This window comes from Rhipicephalus sanguineus, chromosome 4 (assembly GCF_013339695.2).
Source record: "Rhipicephalus sanguineus isolate Rsan-2018 chromosome 4, BIME_Rsan_1.4, whole genome shotgun sequence".
NCBI classification, from domain to species: domain Eukaryota; kingdom Metazoa; phylum Arthropoda; class Arachnida; order Ixodida; family Ixodidae; genus Rhipicephalus; species Rhipicephalus sanguineus.
This window is the reverse complement of record NC_051179.1, coordinates 107,089,471-107,117,408: the sequence shown is the minus strand read 5'-3', so window position 1 is coordinate 107,117,408 and position 27,938 is coordinate 107,089,471. Positions and strand designations below refer to the sequence as shown.

General features: G+C 46.8%; 1 protein-coding gene across 7 annotated transcripts; it reads left to right on the top strand.

Moving 5' to 3' along the window:
* The first annotated feature begins 780 nt into the window (after nucleotides 1-780).
* Nucleotides 781-27,938, top strand: LOC119390530 (monocarboxylate transporter 4). 7 transcript variants are annotated; one of them, XR_007415827.1, is made up of 6 exons: nucleotides 784-1,057; nucleotides 6,079-6,361; nucleotides 10,422-10,565; nucleotides 14,446-14,738; nucleotides 22,732-23,774; nucleotides 25,957-26,069. XR_007415827.1 is itself a non-coding variant. In XM_037658136.2 (5 exons), exons 2-5 carry the CDS (start codon nucleotides 6,085-6,087, stop codon nucleotides 26,146-26,148), a joined length of 906 nt encoding a protein of 301 aa, XP_037514064.1. In that variant the 5' UTR covers nucleotides 783-1,062; nucleotides 6,079-6,084; the 3' UTR covers nucleotides 26,149-27,938. The 7 variants fall into 7 exon arrangements, 1 of the variants encoding a protein (XP_037514064.1); XR_005183351.2 differs by having other exon boundaries at nucleotides 785-1,062; nucleotides 22,732-23,778; nucleotides 25,957-26,075; XR_005183354.2 differs by having other exon boundaries at nucleotides 785-1,062.

Below are 27,938 nucleotides of genomic sequence, written 5' to 3'. Positions count from 1 at the left end.
CCATCACGCCACCCGGCTGCTCCCACGTGGGGACCAGCAGGTCTAGCCTAACGGCCCTGTCGCGGGCGCACTGGACGGCCAGGATATGGTTTTGTAGGTTTGGGCTGCGCAAAAGCGCATCCCACTCGGCCTTGCTGTAAGTCGGTCCGAGCGACCCGCACACCTAAAGCATGCGCGCTAATGTAACGGCCTGCATGCCCGCAAGCGGTCGGCGGAATTTGTGTGGATGCATTTCATTTAAGCATGCTAACGACGGGTACGAATGGGTTTGAAGTAATCGCAACGAGACCAATTACAGTGAATCATTAGGAGTTGAAACGTGCGCTGTTCATCTGCAACATAGAATCGCAGGAACTTTCGCGTGCAACAATTGCTTTATGGCTTCCTATCGCTAAATTAGGTGACTACCGTAACCTCGGTTGCGCATTACCAAATGCTGGCCAATTGCTAGTACGACATTCTTCACGATCCCTTGTGGTGCCACGTACAAATTCAACGACCACTTTTTTTTGTCATTCTGCAACGCAGCTTACTCAGCATTTGCTGACAACCATGACAAATGCTAAGATGCAAGAATATATTAAGTGTACACGGCTTAGGCATTGTGAAATGAAGTTTTTTTATGTTTTGAAACGTCTTTCGAGCCTTCTGTGCATACAAAGTTCACAGCGACACTGCCTAGAAGAACAATGATTATTATATTGTGATCCACACCGTTTGGCATCCTGCAACGGCACTGACACCCTTCACTCAACATTCCGGCGCATCCTGCGCGTCACATGTTCGCCTCTTGAATAAGCGCTCGGCATTAAGCGAAAGCAACGACTCCTCGAGAACTCCGTTGCTCCATCCCCCCACGTATTCGAAGACGTCATCGTATTGTGGATTCAACTTTTATCGACTTAGTGCGCCATGTCACAAGACAAGACGACGAGCGTAGTTCCAGTACAGGTGTAGGAGAACGCTGGGAACCGTTTCATGAGTGGGAGAGATTCATGAAGCTTCGTCTTGGAAAGCAAAGATACCTTGACTCACGACGTGGCCACGAGCACCGAAGGTGAGGTAAGTTTCCCGAGCAGAGCTCGCTGAACGATTGGAAGTGACCTTACCACAAATAAACGTGACTAATATCTAACGTTTGTAAATTCAGACAACCGGTAATATTTATATCAGAAGAAGCGGTGCTATAAGAAAGAAACTTCAGTCGAGGATAGAATCGAAGTGGGCGTCCGAGATGAACTTACGAAATTTACAGGCATAATATGGGGTATGCTAACGTGAGAATTGTAAACGAATATCGTCGGGAGAGGGCTTCCTGCAGTAGGTATAATAAAATGTATCTGATCATAATGGTGCTGAGTATGGTGGACACGCGTCTATTAGGGCGAAAGCGGCAGATGCCCCGTCAAAAGCGAAAATTGACCGTCGGCGGCGCCAGCACGAGTAATGCGAGTAATCATCAACAAATCTGTGACGTCCTCATGGCGTCACTATGACGCCACGTAAGTTGACGTCACCCGATGACGTCGCCAACACGTGACATTGTCGCCTGGTCAAAGGGGGGCCAATTCCGGAATCAGTGCAAAGCGAGACAAGGCGGAGAAAGCTTGCGATGCCTACGATCCTGGAGGCAGTGAGAAACCACGCGTCAGGTGCAGAAACCTTCCGGAGGGGGGAGAGGGGAAGGATTAGCGCATCGACTGAGAAGATGGCTGTTGCCTTCGAGTCGTCTGCAGCGAACGCGTGAGGCAGGGAACCTGTGAGTTCTTTTTTTTTTTTTGACATTTGCAGTCTTTCAGTGCGGGAGACTTCAAAATGAGGTGTTCAAGTGTCTCACAGGAGTCGCAATACCTACATAACGGACCGTCAACCCGTCCTTGACTATATAATGGTTCGCGCACTAACCACTAATACAGAGCCAACTCTTAGCTTAGGTTAGCTTAGCTTAGCCAGCGTTATGCAGCGGACACTCCTAATCAAGGAATGTGAACTTATTGGACTTACGCGCACGGCCCTTGATGACTGCCTGTTGTCTAGAGGATGCGCTGCTCGACGTGACCAGGCCCATCGAGCCCTACTAACTTTCATAAACAATGCCGATTTGGCCTCGAGTTTATAGACATTTTTCTATGTGAATACTTATTTGTGTTTACGTCTGTGTGATTTGTTTTATTTTTCTTTCCTCTTTCCTTTTCTCTTTCTTTCCTCCTATCTTCGTTTCCTCTGTTTCCCCCTTCCCGAAGGACAAGGCAGGCGTTGTGCCCCTTTAGGTGGAAGTTGTCAGCCTGATCCTTCCCTATTTGCTCTGTGTCCGTGTTTTTTGTATCCAGACCACACAATAGTAATAATAATAATAATAATAATAATAATAATAATAATAATAATAATAATAATAATAATAATAATAATAATATGAAGAAGAAAAAGAAGAACAAAAACAAGCATAGTAATAATAATAATTATGGCTCTGACGTAGCCTACCTTCCCATATTTTTTTTCATATATAAAATAAAAAAAATTGATTCCTCTGCACCTACATATCAGTTCCAGAAGCGGCATTCCTCAGTTACAAGCTCTTCCTTTCTCGTTAGCCTTCAGAAGGTTCATACATGTATAGCTTAACAAGTTCAACAAGTTCATCCTGCTACGTGTGTTTTCGAGAAAGCGGGAGCATGATATACCCAAGATTTGTTTTCTTAAGCGCGTGCACCCGTCCCGTCCGTCAGTGTGTTCTCAAGATTATTTTGCGTTGCGGCCAATGCAACAATTACACCCTGGAACTTCTTCGAAACAGACACCCCCCCCCCCCCCGCCCTTCTTTTTTCAACCGTTTATTGGGGACGATGTCTGAGCACAGACCAGAAGTGTCCGCCGCTTGGTTACTGGGGTGGCCTTCTAAATTGTAGTCTCATTACACCATTCTTCAAATCAAGTGTTCGTGCATAAATCATTTTTCGGGCCGCAGGTACCGATGCCCTTGCTGTGCGAAATGCCTCTTGTAAGACACGACGATTCATTTTGGAAGTATGGTATGGCGATCAACGTACACCCGAGGACGAAGCTTCTGCACCAGCTGTCGTCCCGAGCGAAATGACGCAGCGTCACCTGTGAAATTTTTAGCGCTTTCATTTTCCGCGCGCGTCTTGACTGACGTTATACAGGACACCCGGGTACCACCTTAGATCGGTCGGCTGCTGCGGAAACCACGTTATTTTCGGAACTTACGTCAGTAGTGCTTTCGACGTGTTTACGTGCTTTATTGGGACGTCAGCGCTTCCTGCGATTGCACAGGGTGTTTTTCAAAGCGCGGCGGATAAAATTAGACGATGACTCCGCTCTCGCTCCATAACTTGTTTCGAAGTTTTGACAGCATAGGCGTAGCTATCAGCGCTCCACAGTAAATGGCTTAAACATCCCTGTAGCCACGAGCATGAGCTGACGTTTGGATCAAAGATTACAGCGCAGTGTCTGCGCATGACAGACTTCAGCAGTAGCGTGGGGTTTACGTGCGAACAATATTACTTCGTTGGTAACAAGAATGCCAATGTCATTAAGTATATTATATGCGGAATTCTAATACACCATCACAGCACTTTCAGCAGACTAGCATCGTTTTTTTTTTTATTTCATTCTTAGCAGTTAAAGAGGTATTATCTTCAACCTTCTTATAATAAAGACATGCTTGCTAAGGTTCTTTCTGAAGTACGCGGACCCAAAAATGCGGCTTGACAAGATTATTACTAACGTGTCATGATGCGAATGCGGGCCATGCACACACATTTGGAACGTTTAGCAAAGAGGGCTTGACATTCGACCGTAACCAAAAGAATTACAGCATATCCACGGGTGAATGATGAAGAGCTTGGGCGAAGCTCCTGAAGCAATCATGTGTACACCGTGAAATGTTCAGTGGTTTCGCCCAGCAGTAATCAAAGCGATACGCCGCTTTGATTATTTTTCCTTTTTCCGTTTTTCCTTCTTTTTTTATTTGCCTATTTCTAATTTTTTATATTTGTTATTTATTTTTGTGTTTTTATTTTTTATTTATTTTTAAGTTATTTTTATTGATTTTTTTATTTTATTTTTCTCTATCTCTATGGGACAGCGCTATCTAGTATATCGTCACCTAACTGCAGTTTGCATGCATCTCTAGGGGACAGCGCCATTTATTATACTGTTCGGGAGATACTGCCGCGGTTACGCCTGACATGGGACAAGGTTAGACTAAGAGGAGCTACGACCCTAAAAAATGGGGAAGGGCGAAGCATGTAGAGATGGCTGTTTAGGCTCCACTAACGTGAAACCTGTGGAGGGGCGAAGCATGCAGTGTGCGCCGCTGTTTCCCACAGCAAAATCACTTCTAATTGGCAATTAGAGACAGAAGAGAGATTAGACACAGAGACCCGCAGTCTGCTTTTAGTTTACATGCACGCTGCGAATCTTTATTGCTCAACTACGCACAAGCTAAATCTGCCACCGGCACTACATTGCGGGTCAAGATCCACTGCCTATATATACGGGGTGGCCGGTGAACGGTTGTGCAGCGCGAGCAGTCGGTTTTTTCAATCAAGAAACTCGCTAGCAGACGCTGCCTGCGTCGGCGTTGTCTCTCGCGGGCGAGGGCGCATTCTCGTTCCTTGCGAGCTGGCCGTTCAGCGTTCATCGCAGAAAGAGCGTTTCCATAGCCAAAGCGCGCCGTTCGCTCACTCTCGCCACACGGCGAGAGCTGAGGCGGTGGCGCTCTCTCTTGCGCTCTAGCAAATGGACCGTCCCGACAGCAGACGACGATGCACGCCGACACGCCGAGTCCCTAAGGTGCTTCACCCCTAAAATAGCAATGCCCAATGCCCCCGACTCGTCACCGGACGAGAAGACAGTGAACCCCACATACTTCGTTCCAGGGAACAATGACACGCAGAATTGCCTCCTCATATCATGCACAAGCTTTAGGGTTAGCTGAAACCGGCTGAGTTAGCGCGTGCCAAAAAAGAAGACTCCCTCTCTAACAGTTGCATTCATTGTCTCGCTGCCTAACAACTAGATTGATCAAGTATGCGAAGGTTCAAAGGCAGAAGAAACGCGCCGAAAGGCTGGCACTCGACACGTTCAAGTATTAAGAATACTGCACAATGGAAAGGCGGCATTCCAAAGTTATCTGCCTGTACGAAATATATTAACGCCCACACTATCATCAGTTCATGTCGTTATTGTACGAGGGCATGCGGCTACCATTGTGCCTTTGAAGTAGACAACCGTGTCGTATGAGTAAACCGCGCTCGTGTTTATGCGTTAGGGCTGGACACCAGGACCCTGCGAAGAAAGCCAGCTAAACCGCAATGACTGTGCCTCATAACGTTTCAGTCATAGGCGCGCGCAAGGTTTCCCATTAAAGGAAGCAATGTTTTACCGCCCCCCCCCCCCCCCCCCTGTTCTGTCGAGTCAAAAGACAACACGCTTCCACAATGGATACAAAAAAATGAAGCGATGACGTGCGTCTCACAATTGCCTGCCTTTAGTTCGTGGCTTTTCAAGGAATTAATATAGGAAGTAAGCATTTCTTCTAATGCAACATCAGGGTCCTTCGGCCGCCATTATTGCCAAACACTTGCTTGTCCTAAACCCTGCTGTTTAAATAATTGTGGAACCGTTCGGACTGAGTAAACGCATGGGGCAGACTTTGCGCCACTACCCCTAGGTGATGAGGCAGGCAGCCACCCTTCCTGCACCCCCCCCCCCTCCCGTGCGTACGCCTATGGTCTCGTCGACGTCTCGATGGAACGACCTCCTCTCAGCATTGTAACCGATCTCCTGAACGGTTTCCTTCTTCTGGGCGTCAATCAATCAATCAATCAATCAATCAATCAATCAATCAATCAATCAATCAATCAATCAATCAATCAATCGCTCCAGCACAGTAGCATATCCTTTGCAATCCTCTCATTTGCACGAAAGAAAATGTGACAGTGTTATCAATTTATCGCACTTGGATCCATGAAGGTTCAGCTGAGCGTCGTGCTTTTTCAGTATGCATCCATCTACCAAAAGTTGGCGTGCCACTTGAGAGCCCCTCTTACGCAGGGATATATGGAACCTCCGCACGGAAATGGCTACGCCATGAAGGCCAACGGCATAGGAAAGTGCCCGAACATTTGCGACGTGAACAAGGACGCGTCACCACCGGGGCCTGATGGAAGGCTGAGCTGGGCCATTGCGATCACTTGCTTTCTGATTAACTTCATCGCGGCCTTCTTCTACCGCTGCCCCGGAATGTTCTTCAACTCCGTCATGGACACCTTCGACGCGACCCGAGGCGATGCGTCCGTGCCCGTTTCTTTGTACGGGGCATTCTACAACATGGCCGGTAATATCATTAATGCCTTTCTTTGTGCTGCGCCTTCTGATTTTCTCCTAAAACCAATTGCCACATTATATATATACGAAGGAAAGCAGATTATTTTTCAAGGGCTCGTTTATCTTTGTTAGACGCAATATTAATGAGAACTAACAGACAATAACGCCAAGGAAAGTACAGGGGGTGTTATCTGTAGTATTTAGAATATAAATGTGAAGAAAGTAAAGTGGACGAAAAGATGACTTGCCGCCGGCAGGGACCGAACCTGCGACCTTCGAATAACGCGTCCGATGCTCTACCACTGAGCTACGGCGGCGGTCATCCTCCCGTCCACTTTCTGGGGTATATATGTTGATTTAAACCTAGGAGTGTTAGTCAGCGCCAATCGCAGCCATGGCGGCGAGTGTGGAACACTCTTTTTTTGCCTGTTGGCGTCACGTAGCACGTGATCTTTATACGAGTTGGCAGCTGACCAATAATCCCTCGCATACTACCTGAAGGCATTAAGTCTGCCAGGACGAGACCCTAGCTATGAATGAAGGAAAGCAGATTATTTTTCAAGGGCTCGTTTATCTTTGTTAGACGCAATATTAATGAGAACTAACAGACAATAACGCCAAGGAAAGTACAGGGGGTGTTATCTGTAGCATTTAGAATATAAATGTGAAGAAAGTAAAGTGGACGAAAAGATGACTTGCCGCCGGCAGGGACCGAACCTGCGACCTTCGAATAACGCGTCCGATGCTCTACCACTGAGCTACGGCGGCGGTCATCCTCCCGTCCACTTTCTGGGGTATATATGTTGATTTAAACCTAGGAGTGTTAGTCAGCGCCAATCGCAGCCATGGCGGCGAGTGTGGAACACTCTTTTTTTGCCTGTTGGCGTCACGTAGCACGTGATCTTTATACGAGTTGGCAGCTGACCAATAATCCCTCGCATACTACCTGAAGGCATTAAGTCTGCCAGGACGAGACCCTAGCTATGAATGAAGGAAAGCAGATTATTTTTCAAGGGCTCGTTTATCTTTGTTAGACGCAATATTAATGAGAACTAACAGACAATAACGCCAAGGAAAGTACAGGGGGTGTTATCTGTAGTATTTAGAATATAAATGTGAAGAAAGTAAAGTGGACGAAAAGATGACTTGCCGCCGGCAGGGACCGAACCTGCGACCTTCGAATAACGCGTCCGATGCTCTACCACTGAGCTACGGCGGCGGTCATCCTCCCGTCCACTTTCTGGGGTATATATGTTGATTTAAACCTAGGAGTGTTAGTCAGCGCCAATCGCAGCCATGGCGGCGAGTGTGGAACACTCTTTTTTTGCCTGTTGGCGTCACGTAGCACGTGATCTTTATACGAGTTGGCAGCTGACCAATAATCCCTCGCATACTACCTGAAGGCATTAAGTCTGCCAGGACGAGACCCTAGCTATGAATGAAGGAAAGCAGATTATTTTTCAAGGGCTCGTTTATCTTTGTTAGACGCAATATTAATGAGAACTAACAGACAATAACGCCAAGGAAAGTACAGGGGGTGTTATCTGTAGTATTTAGAATATAAATGTGAAGAAAGTAAAGTGGACGAAAAGATGACTTGCCGCCGGCAGGGACCGAACCTGCGACCTTCGAAGGTCGCAGGTTCGGTCCCAGCAAAGCCCTGTATTAGTCCCGTATAAAGCTATTGTAATATTCAATGCACTCAAATCCGATGCAAGCTTAGTTATTCACAGTCTGCAAGCCAAGCCAAGCCAAGCCCAGCCGAGTAGGGTTTTCGTGAGTCCGAGTCCGAGTACGCTCGGCTGAGCGGAACTAGAGTTAGTCAAGGTCCGCGTAAATTCGGCTGAGCAAAATTCCTTATGGTCTCCGCCAATGATCTCTGGAGATGGAGTTTTTGTGAATCTGAGGGAGCTCCTATTACTTTGCCGGCAGCTGTTCTTATATAATATTCCTCAAACATATCCCACAACGAAGCTCCTACGAAAGGCCATGAAACATTAAAAAAATTGTATGGGGATTCGTTCTACTGCTGTTAGCGCTTCTTTTGGGCTCGTTTTTGACGAGTAAAATTCTGGGAAGGTCTCGTGTTGACGTTGTTATTCGCTTGCCGACTACGGTAGACGCAGAAAGCTGGCATATTTGTACTGAGTAGTAAAAATCTTTTTTTGCGCTGAAGACACGTCGGGATGGAGTTCACCTGTACAGCATGGATAGAGCCTACCCTGTCCAGTTCATACTTGTTAATCAGTAAACTCTAAATATAGTAAGTGAGGCTGAGTCAATAGTGCCAGACGAACAGGAGAGTAATTTAATAACAAGTGAGCAATAAAGTAGACCCTTCTCTAGAACTAATGCTGCCTTCATAAAGCGGTTTCTTATATAAAGAATGCATAAGAAACGTGCCATGCACTGTCGGCAACAAACTATTTTTGAAGGACGCCGACCAATCACAAACTGCTCCTGAAAAGAAGGCTTTGTGAATTCTCCTAAAGCTCCAGGATGGATGGATGGATGGCTGCAACTTTATTTAAAACAATCTAAGTAAATATGGTTGGGCCCCCAGACGTCCGGGAGCCCCCTGGCCGACATCTCTAGGCAGGCCCGGTCCACCAGCTGCAGCTCTAGGGGGTTGTGGCAAGTTATATGATGCCACGTAATAGTGTTCTTTTTTTTTAGTTTGTTTTTCTTAGAGAGCGTGCATTTCGTTCCTTGTTTCGTTATTATGCTTCCATGATTGAGTTCATTCAGCGTTAGAATGTAAATTTATCCCGCTATTTTTTCTTCGCTTGCTTTAATTAAAAATCCTTAGATTCACCTGTATACATTCTATCACTATTTGGGCCAAGTGCAATTTGAATCTATTCATCTCGAGCAATAAGTTTTTATAAATAATATAGCATTAAGATCAATGGCAGCGTAAATTTTGAGCAATATTTTATCAATACATATTCCTCAGTTGTTCCACTCTATCAAACCTTAAAAATGCACCCAAACCATACTAGAGGAACCGAGGTACTACAATAGCTTCACCACGCTTATTTTACCTGGAGCTTTCTCTGTGCACTTCGAAGCAAGCAAGTGAGCAAAGTACTGTGCGGGCCAAATCGCGAACGCAGTCGTTGGTCCTTAGGGTTTGGCCCTTAAGAGTCGGCGAACTAATTCGCAAATATTTTTTTTAAAAAAATCACAGTTTCGCCGCAAGGGCGAAGCAATGAATGCGATAGCAAGAAACTAATGCTATACGAAGTGAGGCTCGCCAATGGATACTCTCAGTTTGAACAGCGCTCCTGTTGCAAAGGCGGCCGAAGCAGCGAAGGAAACTAGCGTGCTTCAAGTGTCGAGCTGTGACACTTGATAGTTCGCGCTCATCTTCTGTTTGTTCGTTTAGCGGCGTCCTTTGAGCTCGAGTGACGTTCGTACGCTCCGTAACATGAGCGCGGACATCACGGTGAAAGCTTGAAACATCCATCTTGCCCTCACCACGAGAAAACCGCGCGAGCAGACAGCGGAAGGCCCTGCGCAAATATAAGAAGAAGCGAGCGAGCTCGCCGACGACTTTTAAATGCGCCCGTCGCGCTCCTAGCGCCATCTCGCTGGTAATGAAGAAACGCTTATAAGCGCCGGCCGTCTGCAAGTCCGTCCAGCGGTAAAGGGTCTGTATATAACGCTCGCCGTTAGGTCAATGGAGGACGTGCGTTCCGTGGCGTAGCGGTTAGCGCCACTCGCTGCGGAGCAAGAGGTCCCTGGTTCGATTCCGCGCTTCGGAAGCATTTTTCTGAATTATTTTTCTTTGGGGCTTATATATATATATATATATATATATATATATATATATATATACATATACATATACGGTGCATGACGGCGACGGCAAAATCCAGCCGAGACTGTCCGTATAATTGCTGTCGCAATAAGAGTTTTATTCGCATCTCTTATCTTGACGTCATCTCTGTCTATGTCTATCCTTGTCAACCGTTCACCAATGCTAAAGAAAAGGCTAGAACACGGTAGTTGAGGCCGGTCTCTCAACTTTTTTTCTTGTAATTATCTCTCACTCTCTTCACGCTCAGGTCTTGTAGCGGGTGCGCTCATCGGAAGCCTCGGAGTACGCCCAACACTCATTCTAGGCGGGGTTATGATGGCGGTCGGATTCGGCGTATCACTCTTCGCGACCTCTACGCTGTTCCTCGTCTTCACTGTCGGAGCACTGGCTGGTAAGTCCGCTGTCAGCGCTGTCTTTCGTAAGCATTGAGGGCTTGATGCGACACGTGCGTGCCTTTCCAGAGAAACAACGTCACGGAGAAAGAGCATTCGCCCTCTCGCTTTCTGTTCACCTCCGCCCAGCCACACACGCGCTGTCATTCGCCACGTTCGCTCTTGTTCACTGCAACAGACGTGCGGCGAGCAGCGTTGACTCCAGCTGCGCTGTAGGAGTCACCCTTTTGCCGCCGCACCAAGGAGCCGCATATTTTTATAAAGCGCTTTATTTGTAGCGTCCACGGATAAATGAGATCAACAAAGTACGCGATATATTGAAACAACGTCATTCCAACTGCCTTGTGAAAAGCGGCAATGTCGCAAAATTTGTACTGTGCTTAAATATTCAAGGCAACGGCAGAGATGAAACGAAAGTCCCGAGTCCCTTATTACTCTAATGGCGATTCTTTCAATACGAATATACCGTTTCAAATATATGGGTGTTTGGCGCCACGCGCTACACTCATTTCAGAGCAATTGGATCGGACTATTCGAGCGAACTTGGTTCATCTTGGAAGCAGAGTGTGGTCCCTATGGCTGTTTGCCACATTCGCTCGGCACTTGATCAGTGATTGCAGTACACGCCTCAAGGCAATCTCAGTCATGAGCTGTGAGAAAACGGAACATCTGTTCTCGCCGTGCATTCAAGAACCAACTTTGCAATCGCTTAGAGCTCTGCAATCACTTAAAGGGGCCCTGCGACACTTTTGCGACTGCCTTATTTAGCACCGCAAATGCGTGTAGTTATGAATGCCGAGACGAACGCAAAAAGCATTATGCAAATTGGTGCACGAAAAGTGAAGTTATTAGTCCTCAAAGTTCAAAACTCAAGCAGACGACGACGAGAAACGTTTTTTTCGGATTTCACTCTCCCGCTGACGTCAAAGACCGGTTCCAATCACCGCGCGCGTCTTATAAAGACATACCGGAAATGTCACCTCATGGTGGCCTTCACACAGTACATTGGTACCCTCTTTTTGACGGTGTTGTTACTATGCTTACGACAAACCACGTGCATCAGCTAGCAGACGCTCCCATGATTTGTCGTGTAGTGCACAAAATGACTCTGGAAGACCAAAGAGACCTCGAGCGCGAGCTCTTGCGACGCAGTGATTGCTTGCATGTCGTGCACGCCATTGCAAATTGAAAGTGCGTCGCTGAGCCCCGCGCAACGCGAGGATGGCTCCATGGGCCCAGACGAAACGCTAACGCTTGATGACGCGGAAGGCGTCGGCCGGTAAGCGTTTAGAATTTTTTTTTTCGTTGACAGCATCGTGCAGAACTGAGCGTTGCGTGTTTCGCAGGTGCCGGTGTGGCCGGTGTCGCTCGATGCCGCAAAAGACAAAACGCGGAAGTGTATCGTTCGATTACCATTCCACAGCGCACCTATATAGCGTCGTGTTCGTTGTTTTGAAAATATATCAGTTAGAAACAGGAATCATTTGTTTCTGAGAAAGCATAAAAAGGGGTTTTGTTATTCTTAGGCCTCCGTAATATGGCCTTGCTACCACCATATGAATATTGCACGTCACGTGGCGCGTCAAGCCAATCAAAAACGAACGGTCTTTGTCGTCACTGTCACATGACATCACGTCACTTCCTGTAACAGAAATAGCCGATGTGTGTCGCCATAGTGCGAAATCAAGGTAGTTTATCCCGTGAATTAAAATTATAACCGCTTCGATTTCGGCGTTGCCACTTGCGCAACAATATCGGTGCATTCCACAGTACTAGAAGAACCGATGAAAAATACATGTTCAAATTGTGTCGCAGGGCCCCTTTAAGCTCTTCGTGAGTGATTGCTGAGAGTCGTCTGCTACCGTTTACATTGCAAAACAGAACACGACAAAGCAGGCACAGCACAAGGCGAAAGCTCGATTAAAGTATTTTGAGACGCACGCCCAACGAGTGTTGCCAACGCTAGAACACCTGCTCCGTGTGAAGCCGAGAAAGTCATCTGAGTGTGCCTGCGCCGCTCATCAGTGCTACCGAGTTACAGCAACGACGGCTCATTTCGCCGAAACACTGTTGCGCAACATTTCCAAGAATTCCAAGCATCGACAGATGTGAAACTTGACGGCGTTGTTATTAGTTATGAGCAAAAGTCGCTGAAACGTTTATTAACATAATAGTAAAGAGATTGTACTACCGGAAAGTTCATGCATGATGTTATAGAAAAACAATGCAGCAGAAATGATCCATCGATGTTTGTGATAGTTAATGCGCACAGCATTGTCAGAGGTAAATTGGTGCATAATGTACTTATCTGCTGCCACATTCGGCTGAACGGCGCCTCGAAGACTGCGTTGCGAAAACGCGCGCCGAGCACCTCAACGCGCTGGCTTGAACAAAGAAGTTTTTTGTTCGAGGCGCGCTTGCTTGCACGCTGACATTCGTGAATTTTTTCTTCTCTGCTTCATGAGAAATGCGCTTGTGACGCAGTTGTTAAAGAACCAGGCTTCCGTGCTAGCAGCTCAGAGTTGTAATACAGCTGTCAGAAGATTTTTGACATTTTTATTTATTTATGTTTCCTCCGTGCCGGTGTTAGCTGCCCTGACATCACCCATCCATGCGCGCATACGGGTGCGTGTGTATGCGTGTGTTTCGTGCGTGTGTGTGTGCGTGTGTGCGTGCGGGCGTGTATGTGGGAAGGGGTCGAAAGCAAAATTTTTTCAGGCTCGGGCAACTTTCGGCATATCATAGATGCTGGCCGCCGCTATCGTTCAAGTTGACGTCCCTGTGTGATCGCGAAGTCATTTGGAACCTTTCCTTTATTGGAAGAGCAGCGTTCGGAAATGGCCTCATTTTGCGTCTTGCTCGTTTACACACTTCAGTTATCGCTAGCGAATTAAAGGACCAAGGCGCTTAAAGATAATGGACTTTGCATGTGTGTCGCCGTCATGGCTAGAAGCGGCGCCGAGTAACAGTACCAGGTTTAAATGCGCAGATATGCCCGATAAGGTGTACGGGAGGACGGCCGCCCGCGTAGCTGAATCGGTAGAGCATCGGCCGCGTTATTCGGAGGTTGCAGGTTCGGTCCCTGCCGGCGGCAAGTTGTCTTTTCGTCCGCTTTAATTTCTTCACATTTATATCATAACTACTACAAATAACATTCTCCACGCTTTCCTGGTGTTGACTGTCTGTTAGTTCTCATTAAGGTGGCGTCTAGCAAAGAAAAAATGAGCCCATAAAAACCCCTTCTTTTATTCGACTGATTCCGAACACTGAACAACACTAGAGCTTTTGTTTGGCCGCATTCGTTGGCGCATTGCTATATTGCAGTACTTGTATTCAAAGCGCAACATTCGCTCGGAGAAACACTTCCTTCAGACGGAAGTATTTTTCCGGAAGTATTTTATCGTTAATCATATAAAGCTCTCATTCCTTGTCAGTTTAAAGCCAGAAAACCGGAAATTAAGCAAAAGAAAGCATAGGGGACATGATTTATAGTCTTCGCAACTGTAGTGTTCTAATTATGATATAAACCTACAGCAGTTAAAGTGGACGAAAAGACAACTTGCGCCGGTATGGACCGAACCTAGAACCTTCGGATAACACGTCCGATGCTCTATACCGATTTAGCCATGGCGGCGGTCATCCTCTCTTCCACTTTACTGGGTATTTCTTTGCATGCAAACCTGGAAGTGTTAGCCAGCGCCGCTCGCAGCCATGACGGCGGGTGTGGAACTCTCGCCGTCATGAAACCGCGATATCAAATATTCGCATTGCGTCTTCGCCTGCACGCCGATCTCATTACTTTTTTTTAGCGCTACCTCTGGTCACATGAGAGTTTTTTTTCTTTATTCCTTCTTGCGCACCCTTCCCTTATGTTCCAAGGAGTCGGCCACGGCATGGTCTTCAGCTGCAGCATCGTGGCCGTGACCGGTTACTTCGACAAGCGCCGCGGAATCGCTCTGGGCCTCAACATGGCCGGCCCTCCTATAACGTCGCTCTTGGTGCCCAAGCTTCTCGAGTGGCTCCTAGGCGAGTATGGACTGCGCGGTACCTTTCTCATACTGGGTGGCTGCATGGCGAACGTACCTGTCCTTGGAATTATGCTGCGTAACCCTCCGTGGGAGGATAGCATTGGAAAAGCTGCTGTCGTTCAAGCGGAAGACTGCTTCGCTGAGGTAAGAATTTGGGGGGTTTTACGTGCCAAAACCACGATATGGTTATAAGACACCCTGCAATGGAGGGCTTCGAAAATTTCGATCACCTGGAGTTTTCTGCCGTGTACCTAGACCTAAGTACAAGGGCCTCTAGCATTGACGTCTCCATCGAAAATGCGACCGCCGCGGCCGGGATCGAACCCGCGACATTTGGGCCAGCAGCCGAGCACCGTAACCACTTTACCACCGCGGCGGCTGCTTCAGTGAGGTAAACTATGAGTATGAAAGGACAAACTTTAAGCGTCCAAACAATCCTAGCTTGTACACGGCATAGCTTTAGGTCGCAGCCGCCACCATGGGTTAATTTACAGCGGCACATGCGCAGTGTTCTTTCTGTATGACGTTGCAGACATTTATTACGAAGATTGGTGGTATATTCCGCCTCTTTTCTATTAGTACTCACGCTTCTCTAATTCTATAGGAAGCATTACCGTAGAGGCTTTTTACCAGAACGTCTATGAAACAAACATTTTTTATAGGTAAAATTATTCGAATGACTTCTAGCGAGTAGCGGAACCACATTCCTCCATATACTGTCTATAATGCATTTTTTCGCTGAACAGAACATCATGTCAAGCAATGTCAGAAATACGAGCATACGGCGAATTCAAAAGGCCTAAGTGTATAAGCCTACACGACAAAAGTTCGTGAATCTATATCTTGTAAAAATGGCTTTCACGAACGATAATCGACACACTACAAATGTGCTTGGGAGCAGCTTCCCTTGAATCGTGTTTACGCGTTTTTTACAGCATATCGATCATGAGAGACGCAAGAACTGTAGTCATTGTTCTTACACATGTCTTCGGCCTATCTTCTCTACGAACTGTGACGGCAGTGCCGTTATTATATTATCGTCATCTGCTGCTCGCACATATCAAAGGTGTGCTTTCGTCAAGCTCAGATTTGGAATGTGCGCGCAGCTAACGGTATCCCCAGTGCGCAGGCATCGGCTTTGGTGGAGAGTTCACAAATGGCGATTTTGTACACGAATTTTCCAAGCCTATACCTTGGAGGAAAGTGGCAAGGTATGATCGCCATTCGAAAGATGCTGCCATAGACCATATATGAACTGTGGCGAAAACAGCAGTAGTTCTATCGGCAGCTCGGTTAGCCGCGAAATTTCAACTTTAAGCATTTTATCAAGCGACTGGCTTTGTTTTGGCTCTCTGCCCACGTCGCTACTCTTCGTGTCCTGGGCTGGAGCACTCACATCACTCATGATAAACAAATCGTAAGATCCGTTGAATTGTAGGACAAAATATGACTGGGGTTCTTTATGCGCTCAAGACAATTTGAAGACGCCTTTTAAGGTCGTGGTTAAAACGTATTTATTCAGGATGTGCACAGAAAGTACTTGTTGCATTTATTTGTTTAATTCCAAACACCGGGTTTATCCACGTCTCCGATGACATAACACTTAGAATTGTACCAAGTTGACGTCGCGGACAACGTCTATGCGATGCTTAGGCCGAGATCGCACATTGACGCATGCAAACGAAGGCTTCGTTCGTGGCTCCCTCTGTACATGTCCTCGTAATCGGTTTCTCCACAGCCGTCAGTAGGCCAAGTCACGCGAAGGCCGCTGTTTTCTTATTCATGCAAACACGGCAAAGTAGAAGTGATCGCGCAGCTCACGTGCCTCGTGCAGCGGTATTTCTTGGTTTGTGGTACATTTTGTACTGTTTAGTGATCACACCAGATTTATCGCCTGATGAGGCATATAAGGCTTTCGCCTTAAAGTGGGCACACGTCTGTGACTTCAATGTGACAGTTGTAATATATATAATAATATCTGGGGTTTAACGTCCCAAAGCCACGATATGATTATGAGAGACGCCGTAGTGGAGGGCTCCAGAAATTTCGACCACCTGGGGTTCTTTAACGTGCACCTAAATCTAAGTACACGGGCCTCAAACATTTTCGCCTCCATCGAAAATGCAGCCGCCGCGGCCGGGATTCGATCCCGCGACCTTCGGGTCAGCAGCCGAGCGCCATAACTACTAGACCACCGTGGCGGGGCAATGTGACAGTTGTACGCAATAATACTATTTCTTTGGGTTTTACGTCCGAAAGCCACGCTATGATTATGAGAGACGCCGTAGTGGAGGGCTCAGGAAATATTGACCATATGGTGTTCTTCAACGTGCACCCAAATCTAAGTACACCTGCTTCAAGCATTGTCGCCTCCATCGAAAATATGACCGCCGCGGCCGGTATTCGATCCCGCGACCTTCGGGTCAGGAGTCGTGCACCATAACCACTCGACCACCGTGGTGGGACTGCAGTTGTGTACAAAGTATTGCTTTTGACATTCCTCTGCTACAGTCGGCCAGAGCCGTGCAAGGCAAACACCTGTGTGCTACAAAGCGTACAAGCTAGGGATGGTTGATTACAATTTCTAATCGATTAATCGTTAATCGTTCGTTGATTTAGCATTTGTCGATGTGGTGTTTTAATCGATCATTCGACATTCTTGATGGCTGCTTTAAAAAGGATATCTCATTGTTTGAGAGCCACTGCTTGTGTTTGATCTCGACCCAAGTCTTTCTATCAGACGTGCTAGAGATGTTATGTTAACATTTGCGCCTGCGTGAAAATTCGCACCTTCGCCCACTGGACGCAGGAGGCCCGTCGTCTTTGGGTGATGCCACGGACTGAATGATCTGTGGCCATCATCCATGGACGCTTCGGCAGCAGGTCGTATTTCCTCGAAGCCCGCGTACTCGAGCGCACCGAAATCGGAGACCCTTTCGGTGACCACACTGATCGAGAAGTCGCACCGGAAACATGCAGCGCAGCCGAGGGTGAGGAAAAACCGAGAAAGGTAAAAGAGAGACGAGGAGGAAGAGGAAGTAAATAAGACGCTCGCACTCGTAGGGACGGCACCTTTTCTGCGTTTGTCCGTTAGACATTGTGGAAGCCCTCATAATAGTGTAATTGCAGACTGACGTGATTTCTTCCTTGAGGTCACCTATGCAAGATTGCACAGCAACGTACTGGCCTCAAACAGACCATCGGTACAGGCATCTGCGGAAAATAGACTGCCATGAGTTTTTGCCTCCCGGCTGGAGTAAACGGCAGCTGCGCCACTGTACTCCACAGGTTTCACTTGGTCGTTGCCTTAACTCGGCGCTACGCGCACCTCTTCACTCGTGCGTACAGCCGGAAGGTAGAGAGGTGGGCAAGTTGGAAGCGATACACGTTGTTAACAATCAGCGCGAACAGGACGGAGCACAAGAGGAGAAGGACACAGGACGAGCGCTGCTGTAATAATAACAATTGTTGGGGTTTAACGTCCCAAAACCACCATATGATTATCAGGGACGCCGTAGTGAAGAGCTCCGGAAACCTCGACCACCTGGGGTTCCTTAACGTGCACCTAAATCTAAGCACACGTGCCTCAAACATTTTCGCCTCCATCGAAAAAGCGGCCGCCGCAGCCGGGATTTCGATCCCGAGACATTCGGGTCAGCATTCGAGCGCCGTAACCACTAGACCACCGCGGCGGGGTACTGTCTAATGTATCAGGCATTGGAACATATAGTATTTCGCGACTGTCCTCTCTCCGTGTCATGGCAAAAGACGAGGGCCTGTAGGCTTGCTGACATCCGAGTGCAAGCAAAAGCTGAAAGCTGCATTTCCCCCGAAATTTGCGACCATACAGTGTTGCCAAAATGCCACAAGGGTATTTTTTTTTCAATATTAATGTACTGTATGCTAGACGTTTGGTAAACCGAAGCGTAAAATTGCGGATTATGAAAAGGGTCAAACAGTCTGCGAGTCCTCTTCCTTGCGCTGCATGTTCGCCCAACTATTGGCGGCACCTCTCGTTCTTCAAGTGGAGACGAGGTCCTAGTTTCACATCCTGCGGTTTGTCCGTTATGCGTGTTTTTGTCAAGAGATCTGAGTCAACATTTTCCGCGTCATAGCGCAAGTAAACTGCACTTGAGCACGCTGTTTGTAAAAGTTGACTAACTGCCAATAATTGGGCTTACTGCATCGCAGGAAAGCTAGCTTTACAATTACGAAAAAGGGTATACACCCTATAAGGTGGACAGTTGGGCTAGTTGGTATATAGCATTATAAAAAATTATTATTAGCGTCCTTATCCTCTTTACGCTAGTAACCATGTCTGATATATATATTTGGGGTGTGCGAATATCAAATTTATCGATTACGAATATCCACCTTCGAATATCGAATCGAATATCGAATACCAAAGGAAAAATGCCTCCACAGTAACAACATTTTATTTAACATGTAGCTATTTGGAAAAAAAAACATTAACAGCCTGACTGGCAACAAAACATACACTGCTATCTCCACAACACAATGTCCAGGCTAGCACAATACACATCACAACGCAAGCAAATATCACGGCACAATGAAAGTAATGACTAGATGTTATCATGAAGAAATATGAGTTGCTCCACATGATCAGGCAGCAGGCGCTCCCTTCTAACAGAGACCGTTCTAACAGAGACACTGAAAAGGCACGCTCGCTTGGAACAGAAGTGGCTGGTATAGGGAGCTACATGGGGCAAAGCTTTGCCAGACTAGGGTATCTGAAGGTGCCTACAGTCTACCACCAGTCACATGGGTCACTGTCTTTCTTCAGAAGTGGTCCCGCATAGTGAACGAGTGGTAGTGCGGCACGTTACGACCTCATAATATTGAAAATGTACGGTTACATGATCGCCAACAGCGCTGCACGTCGGAGACGCACCAGCAATAAACCATACGTATTCGGGCGCTCGTCGCAGTCAGATATCGTGCCTCCGTGTACTTACGATGTTTATCACTCCTCTCGGCAACGTTTTTATCTATACGAACGCAGCAGAAATGCGGAAGACGTATTATTTTATGCATGATAATCGATCGCATATTCGAATTTTTCGAATATTCGAAGTCATCGAATATTCGAAACTTTTCGAATACACGATTTTCGAATCCAATACGAATATTTCGAATGTAATATTCGACGAATATTCGCAGACCCCTAATATATATATATATATATATATATATATATATATATATATATATATATATATATATATATATATATATATATATATATATATATATATATATATATATAACTTATTCCTCTCACCATTCTCATAGTTCATCACTCATTTTCCCCCGTTGCGTTTTCCCCAGTGCAGAGTAGCAGGCCGGGGCGTACTAGCTCAGACCACCCTATCTGCTTTCTAATATATTTTCTCTCTTTCTTTCATTGGTAAACAATAATCTTTGATTCGCTAAGGAGTAAAATATAACGGCAATAGTAACCAGTCAAGAAATAAACGACGCATATTACAACGTGGCACTTCTGTATAGTGCAGTTACACGCAAAAAAAAAACAACTAAAGCTGGGGGTTTAATAAAGTACCAAGAAAGTTGCAATAGACACTGGAAGCGACGAAAACTAATGGTTTATCAAAGGCAAGGAGAGCTCGATTCGTGCGGCCACACGATGAAACAGCGCTGCGCCAAAAATGAACACCAACAAAATCAGCAACAAGGCGATGCGCTCGCACGTCTGAAATTTACAGAAAAGAACGGACTTCACTGTTGAGTGTTGACGCACCGCCTTGCTGCTTTCATTCAATGAAGCCATAGCGCTGAAAACACAGGAACCAAGAAAGATGTCCCTGTGACGAGGACCTGGCTATTTGAGCGAATATGAATTACCAACAACTCATTCTTTCAAAAATAAGAACGTCTTACGTAATTGAAAAGCGACTTGATTTTCAAGATAAGTTACACAAAAGTGGAAAGCTGTTGCCTACAGACCTAGACACAGAAAACTTACCTGACAAGGCGGATTCATTCCTTCATGGACGGAGTCTTCAACATTGTCATTTTCGTCGTGACCACCTTTCTTTGGAGGATCTCTTTGGCACGTTAACCCTTTCCCTACCGAGTTTTTGGGCCGTAAACAATAAAAAATACCGATTTTTTATTTGCCTGTTTGATTCTATATATCTTGAAACAAGTAAAAAAAATTATTCAAGGTCGCTTTATTCGCAAAAGATACACGCAATTTTTTTTTACAATGTTCACTAGATTGGATTCTCTGCACTGTACCACGGAAAATGGCCTAATCTCTCCACCCTTCCGTGCAGACAATGCCTCCTTTAAATAAAAAAAGATAAACTGCAAGGAACGAAGTCCGTGAAAACAAACTTTGGACGTGCAGGTGGGTGTTTGCTTACATCTAAGGGCGCCCACTGCCGATACGTCCCTACGCGGTCGCCGTCCGAATCGAATAATTTAGGGAAACTATGGTGACATGTGTAGTCGCTGCCACACTCGCACGAGAGCTGAAATTCATTTAACGAAGCTTCGTCAAACAAGGTACGGTTCCGGCACGCGCGCAGCGCTCGCGCACAGGGGAGGACGCCGTTTTTTAATTCCGGTTGCATAAATCAAGTACTTTCTCGACCTAATGCATGCTTTTTAAGCGCGTTTTTTAATTTTTTTACCGTACTATTTGTTGAAGCCAAAGAGAACGCTGCAAAATTAATCAGGGTAGCTTAACTGCGGCGCCCCCAAATACCTGTTTCATAGTGGACAAGCCCAGCGCGTCTTTGGTAGGGAAAGTGTTAATAAAGTGGACGTGCAGCAGGTCATATCTAGAGTTTACGTCGTTGGCTTCGAGTACTGTTTACCACATTTATCGCACTTCGCATTCTTCATTTTCGAATCTTCTCTGATGAACAACGTGCACACCGCGCTCCTCTTGCTATTGCTCGCCATTATGACGTGACAAAGGAAACAGTATACCCACCAAAATGTAATAATAACGCAATATAGCACGCAAGCCCCACGTGTACTTTGCCGACGGTTAACCAGCACACGTTAGAAGAAAGGAGGGCGAGTGGAGGTGCAGGTGGCGAAGGCAGTCGGCTGTGAGCGGGAGAGAAGTGGTCAAGTGCATTTCTGCCTCGTCGGGGTGGGGCCACCTCCTGTCCGGGCTTGAAGCCTTGCGGGGAGGGCTTGAAGATGGACGCCGTAGGCGACGAAGATCGGGGCCAGGGTCGTAGCCAAGGGGGGGGGGGGGGGGTTCAAAGCCCCCCCCCCGAAATTTTTCAATTTTGCTTGCGCATATATACACGCACACATAAAAACGCACGCACGAACATACATAATGTATGGTTGAACCCCCCCCCCCCCCGAAAAAAATTTCTGGCTGCGCCCCTGATCGGGGCGAATTCATTCCTGTCCTACGGGCTCGTTCTACTAGCGTACAAATATGCGCTGCAGTGAAAGAGAGTAGGTGCGCTCGACTTCTGCGGCTGGGCATCGCTCGCCTCGCAATCATGCGCTCCGGCCAATGGGTGCTGTTCGCGGCGGGGTGGGGGTGGGGGGGGTGCCGTAACCGAATAATCGAACAGCTTTACTCGATTGATCCGATTAATTAAAAGACGAACATCGATTACGTCTAATCGTCTTGCGGCGTACTGAAGCGTTGTGTAGTATACGCATGAGCACATGCGTAGGTTACCCTATTACTGGGGAGCGCACGGATTCTCGTTTACCTCGTGACGCTTTGAATCAGTATATATGCAGTACCATTGTTCATTACGCGCTTGTTGGTGCCATCTTTGCGCGGGATTCACCTTATGCTGTGTCCGGGTCTATGTTAACTACTTCTGTTACCACAAGGTTCAGGTCAAGAACATGTACGTTAGTCGTCGGAATGCAGATGTGCCACTAGGTGTCAACGTGGGTGCATCCACGCACAACGGTGCTAGCTGCCAAACCCCAATAGACATTGTGCGAGCTCTCATATATCAATGTACAATAAAAGGTCAACTACTCGTGTGAAGACACGGTTCACTTTCGTGTTACACCAATGTTCTTTTTTCCTCTCTACTCTTGTTCACTACTTCAAACCACTTAACTGCACAGTATATGAAGGCGCACATTATCAAATTCGCAGGCTGTGAACGGCGGCAGTGAGCCTTTCCCTGTGCTGGTCAACCGAAACAACGATGACCCTCTCGACAGATTCAACGTGACAAGACGCCCCATCTCAGGGAGTGGGAGGCGGCGGTCAACGGTGACAAGCGTCAAGGGCCTGGACATAGGAGTTAACCGGGATACAATGGTCATCCCTGGTCTAGTACAAGATACCGGCGTCACTTGGAAGGACACTGCGTCCAGCGTCAACATCGATCGTCGTTTGTCCGCCAGAGCATTGCCGCCGGTGCCAGAACAATGCCCTTCCATCCTATCCAGGCGGAGTACGCTCGCTGGAAGTGTTGGGGCGTCGAGTCGACGGGCGTCTTCGATCGCACGAGCGGTTTCACCAAGGAGCGATGCAATGGAACGAAGAGGAACCATGATGAGCGTGGCCGGATCAATTATCGCATCCAGAAGAGCATCTCTGAACCAGGGGGGCGTGTTTTCGCGCCGGGGAACAACGATAAGTGTGATCGGTTGGTCCATTCCCGAAAACGCCGAGAAGACAACTGTAGAGCCGCCGACGATGACCACCGAGGCACCGTCCTCGGCACTGAGCAGCCTGAAGGAAGTTTGTGCTCGCCGCGGATGTACTTCCATACCTTTAGTTTCTTCACGTGCGCCTTCTTTGTGGACTCGTATCTGACGGTCATGTTCGACCTTGGCGAAGATGTCGGAGTGCCCGTCAGCGAATCGGTGCTCGCCCTGACTATCTTGTCAGCCATGGACACCGTCGGAAGGTTCTTCGTACCTTTCTTGACCGATTACGGAGTCACGTCGGCCGCGTGCTTGCTTACTCTGTGCTACGTTATGCTCACGGCCATTTCGGCACTTATGCCGTGCGTCTCGGGAAGGCTCGTGTTCTTGGCGGTGTCTGCCCTGCTGGGACTCCCCGCTGGCTACGTCCTGGTCGGAACGTCAGAAACTCTCTCCAAGGAACTAGGGACTAAAAACCTTCCAATGGCGTACGGCGTCCTGGCGTTCACCGCTGCCTTAGGAGGCTTCGCTCGGCCGCCCGTGGTAGGTAAGTATGGAGGGTTATATTTTTTTTATGCAAAGCTTCTACGTGTGACAAATTTCGGTGGCAATGGCGTCACAGTTTGCGAAAAAGCCGGCGCCGGCGGATGTACACGAATAGGCCCTCAATAGTGCGCCGGCCACATGAGTATTTATTTCCTCCCTTTTCCAATATCTGATGCTTTCTCGATCTTCGGCTTGTCGATGACCAGCCGTGTCTGACATGGAAATCTGATCTTTCGTCAAGGTCACCTGTCATTTCACGTTGCGACATTTCATTCTTGCCTTTCATTGTTGCATCTCATTGTTTCACGCATGACCACCGTTGTTGCCTGTAGAAGTGTTGCGCCGCTACGTGTGTGGTTGAAGGTCCAATTCAGGGCATGGAGGAAGGAAAAATTTTGGGAGGAAGCATTGTTCAATGCGATAGAAAGAAAGACACAAAGAACAATGGTAGGTCAGACGCGCGCACACCAAGCTTCGCTTGCCCAATTTTCCCGATAGAAGAAGGGCACCTAATTTTTAATTAAGGAAGTAGTCATTAGATATGACTTGCTTTCGAAGACGTAAAACTGAATTTACTTTAGCCCATTCGCTCCCGTTGACAAGTATAGACGTCAACAGACTTTCTACCAATCTGACCGATGACGACTATACTCGTCATCAACAAAAATTGGTCCCACATAGAACCAATGGCGACTACGCTCGTGATAGTTGTGTTTCTGAACGCTAGATGGCCGCACTTGTGCACGTTGTGCCACTTGTGTCTCGGCTTTCATTTTATAGCCATCTTTCATTGCAATGCCATGGGTTGAAGCCATCTTCTAGTTACCTTTTCTACGATATTAGTGAAATAAAGAAACCATGTTCAATTAGAAGAACGGTACCGTTTTATTCATAAAAAGGAGCTCTACAAATGGAGCGAAAAAAAAGTTTCGGTAAAATTTGGTACAAGTTTCTTTTTTTCGGCAGCGAACGGATGAACGGAAATGGCAGAGATATATCGTTTGTGATCGATGCGTCGTTGCGAGTATGGTGCCAGAATTGTCAGGTTACTGCAAATATATGCGCTTCACATACGAATCAGATGAAATAACAATTATTTTCTATATCTACTCTATGCAATGTCTCCAGTATGCAAGTCCAGTGTACTGTGTAGTTCCCCAACAGCCACCAAACCCTAGTCCCACAAAGTTAGACATACTACCTAACACGTAAACATCGATGCTTTACAAGATGCAGACATAATGCACCACAGGCATCCCAGCATCATCAATATGTGAGGTGTTGGAATACATATCTTAAGTCTGTAACGGCATCATCATCATCCCTCACAATCATCATCATCGTTTTACCACTTACGCGATAGATAGATAGATAGATAGATAGATAGATAGATAGATAGATAGATAGATAGATAGATAGATAGATAGATAGATAGATAGATAGATAGATAGATAGATAGATAGATAGATAGATAGATAGATAGATAGATAGATAGATAGATAGATAGATAGATAGATAGATAGATAGATAGATAGATAGATAGATAGATACTCATCATCACTGCCGGCGACGTCACGCTCAGCGCGCGGCCTGCTCTATATCGTAATCGCCTTCATTATCAGAATAAAGCGTATATAGCTGCAAGCTGTCTGTTGACATGTACAATTGGTAACTCCGTGATTGTAAACAGAGCTTGACCGGCCGCATGCGGCGTGACTGTGCGTTCTCTTATTCTTTTTCGATGTCTTATTTGCCACTGTGTATTTCTATCCCTTTCTCTCTCTATTAAATGCGAAGCATTTCTTAGCGAACCTTCGGCACTTTGAGCGTTTCTATCTATCTATCTATCTATCTATCTATCTATCTATCTATCTATCTATCTATCTATCTATCTATCTATCTATCTATCTATCTATCTATCTATCTATCTATCTATCTATCTATCTATCTATCTATCTATCTATCTATCTATCTATCTATCTATCTATCTGCCTACGTCTCCATTAGCGTGCTCGTCCCACATGTCGAAATTCTGCCGGGTCATTACCGCTTAGCAGTAGCTACGTTGCTGGCTTTGTTTTTTCTCACATAGATCTGTTCAAAAATGCACTGTTGTTGCATTTAGCAAGCTTGTTTTTTTCCGTTGCACACGTTCCACCAGTTTTCTCTCAATTTCCAGGCCTTTACCGCGATGGACTCGGCTCGTACGACGGCCTTTTCCAACTCATGGCAGGGATGTTGCTGGCCTCGTCCCTGTTCAACGCAGGACTCTGGATCTGTGGTCCCTCTTCCACCAGGCCAGGGAGAACGAAAGAAGCTGCTCAACACAGCACGCCGACCACCATCTCCAAACCCCAGCTGCATGCGCTAGTATATGAGGACCAATGCACATCCTTATAGGCATAGGGTTTCCTATAGATACACTAGAGGGAGCTCTGGCGCTAGTGTCTATGGGAGCTGCTACGCGTGGCGCTTCAGCCAGCATGGGAATGATAGGTAGTACACGGAATTGTCTAAACTTCGTTCTTTCGGCTCCGTTTGGCTCCGCGTCGCCTGCATCCGCTTTGTCGCAAGACGAAGTTCAGCAAAAGTCAGCAGTTCCACTTCGCCACTTTAACCTCTATAGGTTCACCAATTCAATTCTGGTCACGAAGTTTACGACGGTCTATTATTTTATCTGGAAAGAACGCCTAAACACAGCAATAAACAAAGTCACAAGTGCGTTCGAAGCCGTAAGCACGAAGATTAGGCAAATCCGTGTACTACCCATCATTCCTATGGTAGCTGAACGATCGCAGCGCCAGAGTTCCCTCTAGGTAATTGTAGGAAACTCTATGCCTATAGGAGATTAGGCACAAAAGCGGACATATTCGGTATGCTTACAGCGAGCGACTTGTTCTGGGGTTGCGCTGCAAAGTTGTGCGTGCCATGTGTCGGAACATCAACGTGTGCATTGTAGGATCGGCCACGAGGCGAGACGTAGTTGACCCTTTAGCGCGGCGATTAATGTTGCGTTAAAGGACCTAGCAGCGCGATAGCTTCTAGCTGAGGACGATCTTCGCTGGAAAAGCACATCGCGACCAGTACAATGCCTATCCGAAGGAACAAGCAGGGACATGTGCTGGTATGTCTTCAAGCAGCCTGGTTGACCTGGGCCTTACATTCTTGTGCTGCTTTCACTGTTTTAACTTGCAGTCGTATTCAGAACTACTTAAAGTCATATGCAGTGCACAAGTTAAGAGTTAGAATGGGCGCACTGGGCCTTCTTGGCAGCCTTTTATCGTCGACTGCAGCGAGTTGCGTAAAAAAAAAGCGTGCAGACATTTCCGTTGGTGCACTGAGCCTACGAAAGTACCGACACTCATCCTTATCCACCAGCTAAGCTAACGCGGCACCACACCTGCGATTGGCCGCAGTGTTGTCTGTTGAACGGTTAACTTCCGCGTTGTTCAACGCTGCCTTACAGAAATATGTGTTCTATTGGAGGCTGCGGATTGTTTAATCATTGTCATGTAATGTATTCTTTTGGGGGGTTAGAAAACATTAATTATTTCTAGAATAGTTCGTGCTTATTGTGTCACAAACGCATCGATAACAGTGCCCGTTCGGGCTGCTCATCATCCACAAACAGGCTGCTCGCATTTCTTCGCCTGCATCTCTGCATGCCTCACTTGAGCTGTAGCTCTAGCGGTTTTGGCAGTGTGTCGAAGTTTCACTCCTTACCACTTTTGAAGACGCCGAGTAGTAGATTACGCTGTGCTTCGTGAAGTCGGTTCAGTGAAGTACATCTATAGTTACAGGAAGCAACAGCCGCGGCACCCAGCGCTAGCTTCGAGTTTGGTTACTGGAAGCTCCAGGTGCTGCTGGCTGAGCCAAGTGTCGGTGTCGCAACGCGGAACTTTCTGTAAAGCGCTGAAGTTGAGTTGCACTCGTTGGTTCAAACAAACGTGTTAAGGCTGCTGAACAATTTCTTCTGGTAAGTGGACAATATCAAAAGTATGAACGTCGCGCGCTGCTGAAAGGGTTATCGCATTGTCATTGCGCAACCGCAGCGGCAACCAGAACTTCACACTACCACGGAGCTTTTTGTTCTTCAACTGTTTTTTATGCGGAAACAATAAAGCATTTCGAGCATCAATGTAATTATTGCGTGCATTTATC